Source organism: Hippoglossus stenolepis, chromosome 2 (assembly GCF_022539355.2).
Source record: "Hippoglossus stenolepis isolate QCI-W04-F060 chromosome 2, HSTE1.2, whole genome shotgun sequence".
NCBI lineage: Eukaryota > Metazoa > Chordata > Actinopteri > Pleuronectiformes > Pleuronectidae > Hippoglossus > Hippoglossus stenolepis.
In genome coordinates, this window is record NC_061484.1 from 30,816,224 (window position 1) to 30,828,723 (window position 12,500).

The window sequence follows — 12,500 nt, forward strand, 5'->3', positions numbered from 1 at the left end:
ACAGATATTTTTTATTAATTTAAATGAAAATTTGAATAGATTGAAAAAAAAGATTTTGTTCATCACGAGCAATGTGTTTTTTATTTTAAAGTTTTTGTGTAACTTTATTTTTGCATCAGAGTGAAAATGAAAACACTCGAGTATCTAAACTGCTGCAGTAGCTTGGTGAATGTGTAGGGGGCAGTATAACCACCGAGCTGCTCAGTAGCTGCACATTCTTTTACACAGAAGAAAAACGTAAACAGGAAGCGATTCTCTGTGATCGCGTAAAAACCAACGAACGAGAATCAACGTCATCACGTCGTCAAACTGGAAAACTGCTGAGTTAAAGTTAAATCAAAGGATTTCACCGCCGAGACTTTGACCTGTACGGAACCCGGTTTGTGCCAAACTTCATTGGGGGCGTTTGTTTCTCTCACACATCAGAATGTGTGGGGTGCGTTTGTTTTGCAGACATGTCGCTGCAGGTGTGGTGTCTGTCGTTCCGGCAGCCATACGCCGGTCTGATCCTGGACGGGGTGAAGACGGTGGAGAGCCGCTGGAGGCCCCTGCTGGCCCCGCTGGAGAACCAGACTCTGGCGGTCCACATCGCCCGGCGGGACTGGGAGGGGGATGAGTGGCGGGCGGTGCTTAGCGGCCCCCTGGGGATGAACGAGGCTCAGATCCACGGGCTCCTGGAGTCCGGGGAGAGGTTCGGCCGCGGCGTGGTGGCAGGTGGGAACTGACTCGTGTTTTCTGTGGTGTTCCTGAAGGCATCACCTGTGGAAATACATCTCTTTCAGGATTGGTGGATGTGGGCGGGACCTCGGTATGTCCCGCCTCCATGCTGGAGGAGGAGCTTCAGCACCTGGAGAGGTCGGCCATTCTGGTTGGTCTGCAGGAGAAACACCTGACTCACCTGTCCAACCCTCGCTGGCTGAAAGAGCCTCTGAGCTCCCGAGGAGGTCGCGACCCCTGGACTGTAGAGATCCCCACTGAGCTGTTACCGTGACGACACGTGATGCACACAGGTCCGGGGTTGAGTTCATGTGTTCACACCTCGTGTTAAAATGTCCTGAATGTGTCTCCTGGGATCAGATCTCACTTCCCTGATCTACATGCAGATTAACACGTATGTCATCTGTGTGTGTGTGTGGACACGAGCCAGTGAAAGAGGTAGAAACAAGTCAGCAGAGTCTGAAAGAGTCTTGTGCAGCTGTGAAGAAAGTGTTGATGGTTATCTTGTGATCAGTTTTGATATTGTGATTCTTAGGACGTCAGCTGAGAGGACGTCCTCCATGTGGACCAGGATGGATGTGAAATGACACTGTTAAAAGGACGTGGACACACGTGGCTCAGACCACCTCCGAGTGTGGTCTAGTGTGATCACATCTTTATCGGATCTGAGTGCGTTCACACCTGAACATTCATCCTCCTCAGAGAAAGAAGCAGGGTCTTCAACGTTCTTCAGGCCAAGGACCCCAAACTGATGGAGATGGAGCAGGGACCCCCGACTATATATATTGTATACAATTGTGTTTTATATTAAACTGGGCCTAGTGCCATGTATAAACATAGTTACCCTGTTATTGTGCATTCAATACTAAGCTATTCAAATAATACACAGGTTCATATATATTCATGTTTTTATTATTGTGTCGCTGAATGTGCGCATTGCTGACTGAAAGAAAACGTCTTCTGCCTCCATTTATCCGTTCGCTACAACATGTTGGATTCATGTTAATGTGTATTTAAAGACATTTTAATTTGTGGGGAAAAAATTTGATGGAAAAACAAATTGAACAATTAAACAAATATAAAAAATTGTCTAATCAACCCAAAAGTTCGCGACCCCCCTGCAGTACCTCCGCGGACCCCCTAGGGGTCGCAGACCTCTGTTCTAAAGGAAGTGGAAACGAGTCGTCTTTATTTACACAAAGTGATCATGTGATCTTTGGCACTGATGAAACAAACTGTCGTCTGCTGGTGAAACAAACTTTATTCTCCCAGAAACAACTTATCACCATCGGCAGTTTGAACAAAACAACATAAATACATCCCTCATCAATAAACAGGGACTGACCATGCCCCGCCCCCTCTCACGGATTGGCTGACTGAAACTCAATTAACTGACCGACAAACTAACAGAAATCGTTTTTTCTTAGGTAATCATGGAAACAACGGTCGCTCTCGACTTGAACGTTCTGAGCAGGAAGTTATTTGTGTCTGAGGTTGTAAATAAAGCTTTTGGGCAACAAAAGAACATGTGCAGAAATCTTTAACAATTTTCCATGTGAAGCTAACACGCTAAAGTGCGAACAGAAATACTCCAATACTGGAAGTTAAATTATCAAAAAAAATTTACGGAAATAATAAAGATTTGTCCTAATTATTTTTCATATATATCATATCCTTTACATATCCTCTAACTTTTCCTGCCAATGGGAATTTGTGTTAGCATGTTACTCGTTAGCTTCATGCTAACTCTCGAGGTATGTTTCAGCAGGACGTGCAGCTCACTCAGACGGTGGGGGGGATGTAGTGTGTGGCTGTGTGGTGGGGGGATGGGGCTGTAATGTAAGCTACCACGTGGGCTGGGTTAGGGGCGGGGCAATAAACCCGCGAGTTGTGGCCTCCAGTCTGGAGCGTTCCCCACTGGACTGATGGTGGGAGGCAGTGGTAGGAGGAGTGGTGGGGAGGTGGGTTGGCTGAGGATGGGTGGGGTGAGGAGCAGAGGGCAGGTAGGTGGTGATGGGCGGGGCTTCATATGGCAGGTGTAGCATAGGGGGAGGGGGGAGAGGCGTTTGCTCCTGGTACAGAAGAGAGGGTGCGGAGCCTGGAGGAGCAGGGCCGATGGAGGAGGTGGAGCCTTCCATCGATGGGCCAGAGCCTGTGTGGGGGGGGGTGGGAGACAAAACAAATCAAACAATGCACATTTCAATCATGTTGGTATCAGCTGTTCTGTCATCACTGACCACCGCCGTGTCCGTCCGTCTGTCCATCTCCTGCCCTGGAGGATTCTGGGTAGGAGGAGTGGGGCTGATGGGAGGACTGGGCGGCAGCTGTGGGTAGAAGAAGAGGAAGTCTGATACTTAACAGGAAGTAGAGCTTCCATTTCCTGTGAACTACTACACCAACTGTACTTCCTGTTCCCAGTTCAGGTCACATCTCTGATTGTGATGTTATTCTGATCATCACCTTCTGTCCTGAGGTCAGGTGATGAGCTCACCTGTGAGACCTGCACCAATCAGAGACGAGTCTTACCGTGCAGAGGCTCCTGGCTCAGGTAGGGGGGGTAGGGTTGGTAGGTGTAGTGGTTCTCAGGAGAGGGGGAGGGGAACGTCGTTTGCTGCTGCCAGTACCACTGGGGGTGGGGGTGGCGTAATTTAAATATTATAATATATTATTATTTTAAATATTTAAAGAGACAGTGTCACAGGAACTCACCTGGACGCCCAAGTTGAAGTAATACTGAAGAATTCTGCAGTCTGCACACACACACACACACACACACACACACACACACACACACACACACACACACACACACACACACACACACACACACACACACACACACACACACACACACACACACACACACACACACAGTAACATGAGTGACGACAGCAGATCAGTGTGGGTGTGTGACAGTAAGGCTGGTTGACCTCTGACCTCGGGGTAAATCGCTGCCATTAGGGTCGTAGGAGTAAGGGGGCGGAGCCACCACGGTGCAGAGAGGCTCACCTAGCTCATTAACCAACCATGGAGAAGAAGCTGGGATTGACATGGCGGCTGAACAGGAAAAGATCATTTTAAACACGTTCTGATGTCAATCATCTGAGGAAACAGGTTTGTTTGTGTTTACATTGTCTCCAGAATCTAAACAAAACAGATCCACACAGAGGGTCTCTGTTAAATGTCTGTGTGTGTGTGTGTGTACCTGCTGCATGTGAGTGTGTGTGGACACCTGAGCGTGTCTGTGTGTGTGCAGTTGGCGGCAGGTGAGCAGCTGCAGGAACATGTGATGATGGAGAAGAGGGTGAGGAGGAGGAAGAGGAGGGTGAAGAGCCGATGACAGCTAAAGGCTTCACCACCTGTAACACACAAACACAGTGAGTGTAGCTGATTATGGTTTTACCATCTTTCTGTCTCCTCAACCTGCTTAAGGTTAGACCACTGAAGGTCCTACTATGTGTATAAATACAAACAGAGAGAACATGTGTACCTGCTGTGTGTGTGTGTGTGTGTGTGTGTGTACCTGCTGTGTGTAGTTGTAATTCATGTCTGGTCTCGGGGGAGAGTCAGCACATCCTCCTTCCTGTCCATCCTTTCACAATAAGAGAAAAGGTAAAAGCTTTCTGAAGCTTAGTGACATCACTGATCACATGATCATTATGACATGTTATGTTATTAGCATGTCCTGCTCCGTGTCATCAGTCTGTCCCTCACGTTATAAACATGTCCTCTGACAGACTGCTGCTCTTGTATATCTCTACAGATTCTGTGAAATGATTGGTTGTTAAAGCTCAGGTGTCAAGTGTGTTACCTGATTGGTGGAGGGCTCAGCAGCTGTGTAAACACCTGAGGTCTGGTAGTTCTGATCTGAAACAAAAGTTACAATCAACAGCTGACGAACCCACAAAAACATCTGGGTGAGTGTTCGAGTCCCAGGGGGGGGGGGGATCTGGAAACTATCTGTCCCCCAGATAAATATTTATTTGAAGCTACTTTAACAAGACTCACCCTGAGCACTGAAGAGGAAATCCTCTGAGAACTCAGCTGAGAGACAAGGAGACAAAACGTCAGGGACAAAGAGACAAAGAGTCAGAGAGAAAGAGTCAGAGCCCATGTCGTCCTCACCCTGGTCCTCAGCGGTGCTTGTGTCCTCCTGTTCGTCCTCTGATGAGCACACTGGGGTGTTTTCAGGTCGATGTGAAGGGGGGTGGGGTCCAGAGGCTCTCTGAACTCGATAGGTGGAGCCAGGTGGAGGGGGAGGGGCCACAGCAGTGCCCTGTGGGAGGAGTCAGAGTGAATCCAAATGGTAACACATCGTCACATTTCTGCGTCGTCATGTGCTTTTCTCACCGGCAGCGGCGGGAAGACGGCGTCGCTGGCGTCGTCCAGCTGGTAGTACGTGATGGCCGTGTCCAGATCGGCTGACTCCTCCCCCGTCTCCGCAGGGTAACCAAATTGACAATCTTTATTGATAGCAGCAACCAGCTGACGACGGCTACGACTGAAGACAGTAAGACACTCTGTGATCGACCACTGGGGGTGCCACAGTCACGTTTCCTGTTTCTACATAGAGCCGTTGTATTATATTTATATGATGGTTATACATGTCATCATCTGGAATAGTCTTGTTAATCTAATTCCCTCCTCCGTCTCCTTTTAACTGTCTAATTTGACTAACTGTTGTATTTGGTGGATTTTGCCTCAGTGTGTTTGTTCTGTTTCTTTTTAACATCAACCTGTCTGAGACTGCAGATGAAAATTAGTCTAAGAGACTCTGGTACATTTATATGAACCATTGTGCTCATATTAATTAATGTTCACTGTCCCTTCTGATTAAAAGTAGAAAATATTTTAGAGACCGGTCATCGTGGAGAACACCAACCACACAAATGGTTGGTGGGACGCTGGCAAGATGATGACATAATTTACCGGGACCTGAAGGCGTAGTTCTCATAGTCGTGGTAATATCGTCTTCCAGGGTGGTAATAGGTCAGCTGTGGGCCAATCAGGTGACGGTTGAGGAAACGGGTTGAGCTTCTGACCACAATCCATGACACACACAGACACACAGACACACACACAGACACACACAGGAGGTCCTCAGTATCAAGAGTAAATAATCGGTAACGCCTCCTTCAACCTCTGGCGTCTTCATGGTTTCACATGTCGCAACCACACAAGTATCAGTTCCCACCTGGACGCTCCGTAGCGAGGAGCTCTGGCTGTAGGGTGATGGTGGTGGTGTGGGGGGGCGTAGGGATCATAGGTCATCGTTCCAGTTGAGGGAGGAGGGGGTGGGCGGGGGTGACCTGCCGGCTGGAAGCGAGGGGGCAGGCTGGATGAGGCGGGGCCTCCGTATAAAGGGGCCGGAGCTATCAGCAGCTCCGCACCCTTCATTCCACTGCTGCCCCGAGACTTCCTGAAGTAACGGTGACGATGATGACGCTGACCACGAGAGTCCAAGTCTGCACGAGACCACAGGGTCAGGAGGTTGTTGCAATAGGTCAGAGGTCATAGAATAACGCAAGCTTACCCAGATCTCCTTTTCTAGTTGGAGCAGCCACATTCCAGGCAGGAACTGGATTCACTGGTTTCAGATCCGTCAGAGGAACCAGGTGTCTAAGACAGAGGGACATCACAACCGTTTGACTTCAGAACTCGTCTCCTCTTCTTCTTGACGTTAAACAGTAATGTTTTCTCACTGAGAGTCTGAAGCTTCATGTGTTTGTTTCATTTGATCTGGTTGGTTTTGGTTTCACATTGTAATTTAGGCTGCGTCTATCTATACTTGACTCTGATTGGTTTGTAGATGGCGTCTGACGTCTGTTGGTCTGGAGGCACCTTTCACACCTGATACTTGGGTTCAGATTAATGTGGAAGAGTCGTCAGATTAAATGTTTTTTTACTTCTCTCCCAGCTCCTCGATGAACACGGTGACGGCTGACGAGTGGGTTCCTACTTCCTGGATGAAGGCGTTATAGTATTTCCCCTTTAGCTCCAGACGCACCTGAAACAAACAAACATGCGCACGCACACGCACACACACACACACACGAGGATCTGGTGACAACATGATTTAATAGACTTGATGCTAATGACACATGAAGCTTCATTTCATCACAGCCGTGTGTGTGTGTGCTGTCACCTGACACTTGTCTCCCAGGAAGTACTGCCTACCAGCGAACACCATATAATCCGTCTTCTGCATCTCTGTCAGTCACACAGCGCAGTAATCTGATTACTACAGCATCATTCAGGCGGATGCAATCAGATTACTGAGATTATCAATTAGGATGTAGACGACCAATCAGCATAAGAGTGAGTCACATGATCACTTCATCACACCTCCACAGTATGAATGTTGTTTTTATGTCTCAGCACCAGTGACACCTATTGGCCGGAAGGGGCATGTGTTCCTTTTGTTCCTCTAGTTCTTGAGAACGCGATAACTTGGTTCAAACGTTCAGTTGAAAGATGAACTGAATAGACTTTGGTGGTTGAAGGTCAAAGGTCAGTGACCTTAGAATACTGTCCCTGTTCACAAGTTATCTTAAGAACACCTAACCCTAACACAACCCGCCTGAGATGAGGACGACTGAAGTGGCTGCACCTGCTGCTTTCCACCTGCTGTGGAAACCTACGTCATCTTGTGTGAGTGAAACACAGCATGAAGGATTTCACTGCATCCTCCAAGAGCTGCGTCTGAATGTCCTCTGCAGCTTTACGGAGGATGACCAGCAATCTGACCAACCGCTCGCTCAGGTCGGTGCCAGAACCGCAGCTGGGTAAGTTTCATTCTCAACACTGATTGGCTTTCACCACATCGTGTCACACTAATTTTTCACTTGAGTTCTAATATTTCAATTCTAATATTTCAAACAAATGAAAGAAATTTACCGTCTTTACATTGCCTTACTTTGAATGTAATATCACAGCGCTAAAAATTAGCTTCACCTTTTGTGAGAACGCACCGTCGCACGCCAGCAGCGATGCTGTTCTACTGCGTGTCGCGGTTGTGTACCTGTCGCATCGGATGCGGTTCAGCAGCGGATCGTCTACTGCCTGCTCCACTATTATTTTACATAGAGTTTGCCTTGAAAAGGCAGGACTCATCTGTTAACCAACCGTTCCGCGTCCACTGTGCCACGGACATAAGGGAGGAACGGGTTCGATTCCTGTGGTCAAAGGTCACGATAAGGTAATTAGACTGGAACTGCTCTGATTGGTGGAGGCAAATAACCACAGCACGATGAATCTAGTTTGTTTTGACATAATCAAACCTTCTTCTTTGCATGTATAAAAAGGTTGTCAGCTCGTCAGTGTATGATGTGTGTGTATGTCACGTGTGTGTCTGTGTGTGTGTGCGTGCGTTACCTTTGCAGGTGTCCTGCCACACGTCAAACTCCAGGTTTCTGTACACGTCTCCGTCCAGAGACTTCATGACTTTATAAGGAAGAGAGAGTCTGGACGGAGGAGGAGCATCTGCAGGAGACTGAAAAACAAAATCACCACAACAACCAATCACTGCTGACACACACACACACACACAACACACACAACACACACAAACTGACTCAGACGTTTTGACCCCCTGACCTTTGTGTCATCTGTCCCACTTCTGTGTCTCTCCTCAGTAGCTCCAACTGACTCCACTTCCTCCCTGCAGATGAAACAAACGCACCTGACTGTGACTGTTATTACACAGGTGCAGCTTGTGTTCTGTATATTGTGTGCGTGTGTGTGTGTGTGTGTGTGTGTACCTTTGTCCTCGGTCCTCAGGTGTGTCGTAGCCGATATCAACATCACTACACACTGATGCGCTGTTTCTGTAGCAACGACCTCCGACCCGAGAAGCCTCCATAGCCTGACAGAGCTCCACCTCATCCACCCCAAACACCTGAGTGTAGAGCAGCTCGTACAGCACAGCTACACACAGACACACACAGACACACACAGACATATGACATCAATCACACACACACACACACACTGATGGAACAATCACTGATCAGTACTCACCCTGACACAGCGCTGCAGAGGCGGGGTAGCTCCTCGTGTAAACAATATCATAGTGACCATTGATGGAGCAACACAGCATCACCTAAGCAACACAGATGATTGACAGTCAGCACAGTAACTTCAGGCTCGTTCACTTGTTACCATGTAAATCACCATGGTAACTGAGGCTGAACCGATGATAACAGATCAAAACCTGTAAACGGTCAAACTACTGACCAATCAGATGACTGGGAAACCAAAGTGATGTTCTACAGGATAACGCCCCCCCCCCCCGTGTGTGTGTGTGTTAGCTCTCAACTGAGGGGAATTGCACTTTCGTCTGATTGGTCAGACTTCTGTTTAAACGTCAGGAGTTGTCACCTTGTCCACAAAGTCGTCCTCTGAGATCACTGTGGCTGGTTTCCCCGGGTAACGATAGATCAGGAAACAACGCCTACACACACACACACACACACACAGTATTGTGATGACATCAGTTCAGAAGAGAACACGTGATGCACCTGGTGTTTCTCACCTGTACAGCTGAGACAGAGCCTTGATCTCCACCTGACCCACGGTCTCCTGAAAACACACTCACTGTTACCGACACATCTGTTCACACTTATAAGCCAAAGGCCAAAGGTCACGGCAGCTCACCTTCGGGTCCTCCAGACGCTCCAGATATTTCTCGAAGGAACCTTCAACAAACTGAAAGAAGAACAGACAGATCTGAACAGCCAATCCACCGCAGATAATGTGCGCCGCTAACTGTATGGTTGTCATGGCAACGCACTGTAAAATATCAGGTCACATGAAAACCCTCAGAAAACTTACTGGTTCAAAGTTACATCTGTTTGTTCTCATGAAGTCGGCACAATCCTGACGAATCTTCTGATGGTAATTCTGAGAGTAATACAACTGCACCACACACACCACACACACACGCACACACACACACACACACACACACACACACACACACACACACACACACACAGTCACATCTTACTTGAGTAAACTATTAAGTAAAGTACTTTTACTTCAGTGCTACTTTAACTCAGTGATGGATGTGAGTATGTCCTCCATCGGTTTCCATGGTAACAACAGTCAGTTGTAACCCCCAGTGACAACACAACTGTGGGTAACAACTGACTCCTCCCCCCGGAGCTGTTAGCTTTAGCTCACCTGCTGACCCCGCCCTCCTGAAGCTGCTAGCTTGTTAGCTTTAGCTGACTAGCTGACCTTCTGACCCCGCCCTCCTGGAGCTGTTAGCTTGTTAGCTTTAGCTGACCCCGCCCTCCTGGAGCTGCTAGCTGGTTAGCTTTAGCTGACCCCGCCCTCCTGAAGCTGCTAGCTGGTTAGCTTTAGCCCACCTGCTCGGACACGGCCCTGAACAGACTGGACGCGTCTCGCGCCACCATCTTGCGGTAGAGTCCCACACTGGACAGGAACTCGTCCATGTTGACGAAGTACTTCTTCAGACCTTTCTGCATCCCTCCGCTGTCCCTCCGCTCCGCTCGGTACCGGCTCCTCTGGACCGACAGGTGACTTCAATCACACCTGATGAGCGCGGGAGGCCGCGGAGACGTTCACGGACCAAGCGAAGCTCCGGAAATATGACAATGTTTGTGGTAAAGTTCTTCACTGAAAGATCTGCTGACCGGTTTAACAAAAATAATACATATTGAGCCAATCAAATTCAACCCAACAATTCACTGGATGGGAGACATATATTATTATTAGGCCCCTCCCACCGACGGTGCCCTCTTGACATTGTAAGGATTATTCTTATTATAGTGACCCAAATGAAAAAGGCTATATTTTTATATATATGTTTTTTTTCATTTTTTTTCTTTCTAGGAACAGTACAACAACAGTGCGACTTTTTTGTGCAACTGGTGCAACAGCTCGGGCCCGTTAGTGCTACAACCTAGCCCTAGTTATATATTATAATATGATATTATATTATATCATAAACTATTATATTATATTGTGTCATGTTTTATTATATTATATTAGGTCATCTTATGTTATATTATATTATATTATTTCATGTTATATTATATCATATTGTAATATATTATATAATATTATATTGTGTTTTATTATATTATATCACAATATGTTATATTATATTGTTTTATATTGATTATATTATAGTATATTATATTATATCATATTATTCATATTATGTTATGTTATATTATATTATGTTATATTATATTATATAATATTATGTTATGTAATATAATATAATATTATGTTATATCATAATTGGTTATATTATGTTATGCTATGTTATGTAATATAATATAATATTATGTTATATCATATTATATTATATTATATTATGTTATATCATATTATATTATGTTATATCATATTATGTTATATTATATTATGTTATATTATATTATGTTATATCATATTATATTATGTTATATCATATTATGTTATGTTATATTATATTATATTATATTATATTATGTTATATCATATTATATTATGTTATATCATATTATATTATGTTATATCATATTATGTTATGTTATGTTATGTTATGTTATGTTATGTTATGTTATATTATGTTATGTTATGTTATGTTATGTTATGTTATATTATATTATGTTATATTATGTTATGTTATGTTATGTTATGTTATATTATATTATATTATATTATATTATGTTATATGTTATGTTATGTTATATTATATTATATTATGTTATGTTATGTTATGTTATGTTATGTTATATTATGTTATGTTATGTTATATTATGTTATGTTATATTAGTTCATAATACCAGTCAGTACGTGGAGGACTGTGCTCTTTGAACAATAGGTGGCGCTGATGTTCTCACTGTCATGGTCCTCGTTAACAGAAGAAAAGACGGTGACAGTGCGCATGCGCATCATCACAACCTGTGGAGGGCGGTTCGACGGGTCCAGGGTCAGTCCGGGTCCGTCAGTGAGATCTCAGTCCGGGTCCAGATGTTCAGGTTTTGGCTCCGGAGGCTCCGGCAGCTCGGCGGGCCGCCGGGCCTCCTCTCTGCCCGCTCAGCTCGCTCCTTCAGCGGCTCTGCTCCGGAGCTGCCCGCCGCCCGGGTCCGGAGCACCTTCCTGGAGTTCTTCCGGCAGAGACACGGACACCTGCTGGTCCCGTCCTCCCCGGTCCGGCCCAGAGGAGACCCCAGCCTGCTGTTCGTCAACGCCGGCATGAACCAGGTCTATATCCAGTCCGTGTGCTGCCCGGCTAGCTAACAGCTGATGGCTAGCCATTTCAAAATAAGAGTCGTTGGATCGCACGTGCAACCAATCAGAACACACTTGATCTTTATTTGTGTGAACAAAACAAGTTGGATTTAATTTTTCACTAGTTTTAAACAATTATAAATAAACGTATTAGTGACAGCTCATAAATATGTTGATCATTAACCTGTTGAACTGTTGTTTAATGATAAAATAATAAATGTATCTGTTGTTGATTGAACTTCATTTTCACCTTGAAGCTGTTTTCACACAATTGACCTGAAATCCATATTTTCTGCAGGTGATGGATGTCGTGTGTGATGGATGCACACATGAGGATCCATTAATTTTAGATCTGATCAGAGTTCGTTCACATCGTTAACTGTCAGCATCCTTATATTGATCCAGCAGCTGATTGTTTAAGTTTTCTATAAATCAAATTTTATTAGTATAGCCCATATTCAGAAATCACAATTTGTCTAATAGATCTTAACAAGGTGGAACATCCTCTGATCTTAACCCTCAACAAGAGTAAA

General features: G+C 45.4%; 3 protein-coding genes across 4 annotated transcripts in view; 2 read left to right on the top strand and 1 right to left on the bottom strand.

Annotated features, from left to right (window-relative positions):
- Positions 1–186: 186 nt before the first annotated feature.
- Positions 187–1,556, top strand: zgc:110222 (uncharacterized protein LOC550336 homolog). 2 transcript variants are annotated; one of them, XM_035146800.2, is made up of 4 exons: positions 187–379; positions 454–714; positions 783–1,010; positions 1,253–1,556. In XM_035146800.2, exons 2-3 carry the CDS (start codon positions 456–458, stop codon positions 989–991), a joined length of 468 nt encoding a protein of 155 aa, XP_035002691.1. In that variant the 5' UTR covers positions 187–379; positions 454–455; the 3' UTR covers positions 992–1,010; positions 1,253–1,556. The 2 variants fall into 2 exon arrangements, with proteins under 2 accessions (XP_035002691.1, XP_035002682.1); XM_035146791.2 differs by having other exon boundaries at positions 196–367.
- A 402-nt stretch (positions 1,557–1,958) lies between these two features.
- Positions 1,959–10,326, bottom strand: alg13 (ALG13 UDP-N-acetylglucosaminyltransferase subunit). Its single transcript, XM_035166250.2, is given in 26 exon segments — positions 1,959–2,673; positions 2,676–2,869; positions 2,955–3,041; positions 3,244–3,343; positions 3,427–3,467; positions 3,655–3,774; positions 3,950–4,076; positions 4,241–4,309; positions 4,529–4,584; positions 4,726–4,761; positions 4,843–4,993; positions 5,068–5,218; positions 5,647–5,754; positions 5,912–6,182; positions 6,251–6,336; positions 6,624–6,724; positions 6,863–6,927; positions 8,092–8,209; positions 8,314–8,377; positions 8,478–8,643; positions 8,737–8,818; positions 9,097–9,169; positions 9,251–9,297; positions 9,373–9,423; positions 9,550–9,633; positions 10,089–10,326. Coding segments are annotated over 26 exon segments (2,742 nt in total). The 5' UTR covers positions 10,209–10,326; the 3' UTR covers positions 1,959–2,499.
- A 1,241-nt stretch (positions 10,327–11,567) lies between these two features.
- Positions 11,568–12,500, top strand: part of aars2 (alanyl-tRNA synthetase 2, mitochondrial (putative)) — a 7,279-nt gene continuing 6,346 nt past the window's right edge. Inside the window, exon 1 of the mRNA XM_035173531.1 lies at positions 11,568–11,940. Coding sequence (XP_035029422.1) covers positions 11,581–11,940 — 360 coding nt within the window. The 5' untranslated portion in view covers positions 11,568–11,580. The remainder of the gene's footprint in view (positions 11,941–12,500) is intronic.

Excerpts from the sequence above, each read along its gene's own strand:
- zgc:110222 (XM_035146800.2), top strand. The coding sequence starts at position 456 with ATGTCGCTGCAGGTGTGGTGTCTGTCGTTCCGGCAGCCATACGCCGGT. Across the intron at positions 715-782 it reads CGGCCGCGGCGTGGTGGCAG|GATTGGTGGATGTGGGCGGG; the intron begins GTGGGAACTGAC and ends CATCTCTTTCAG.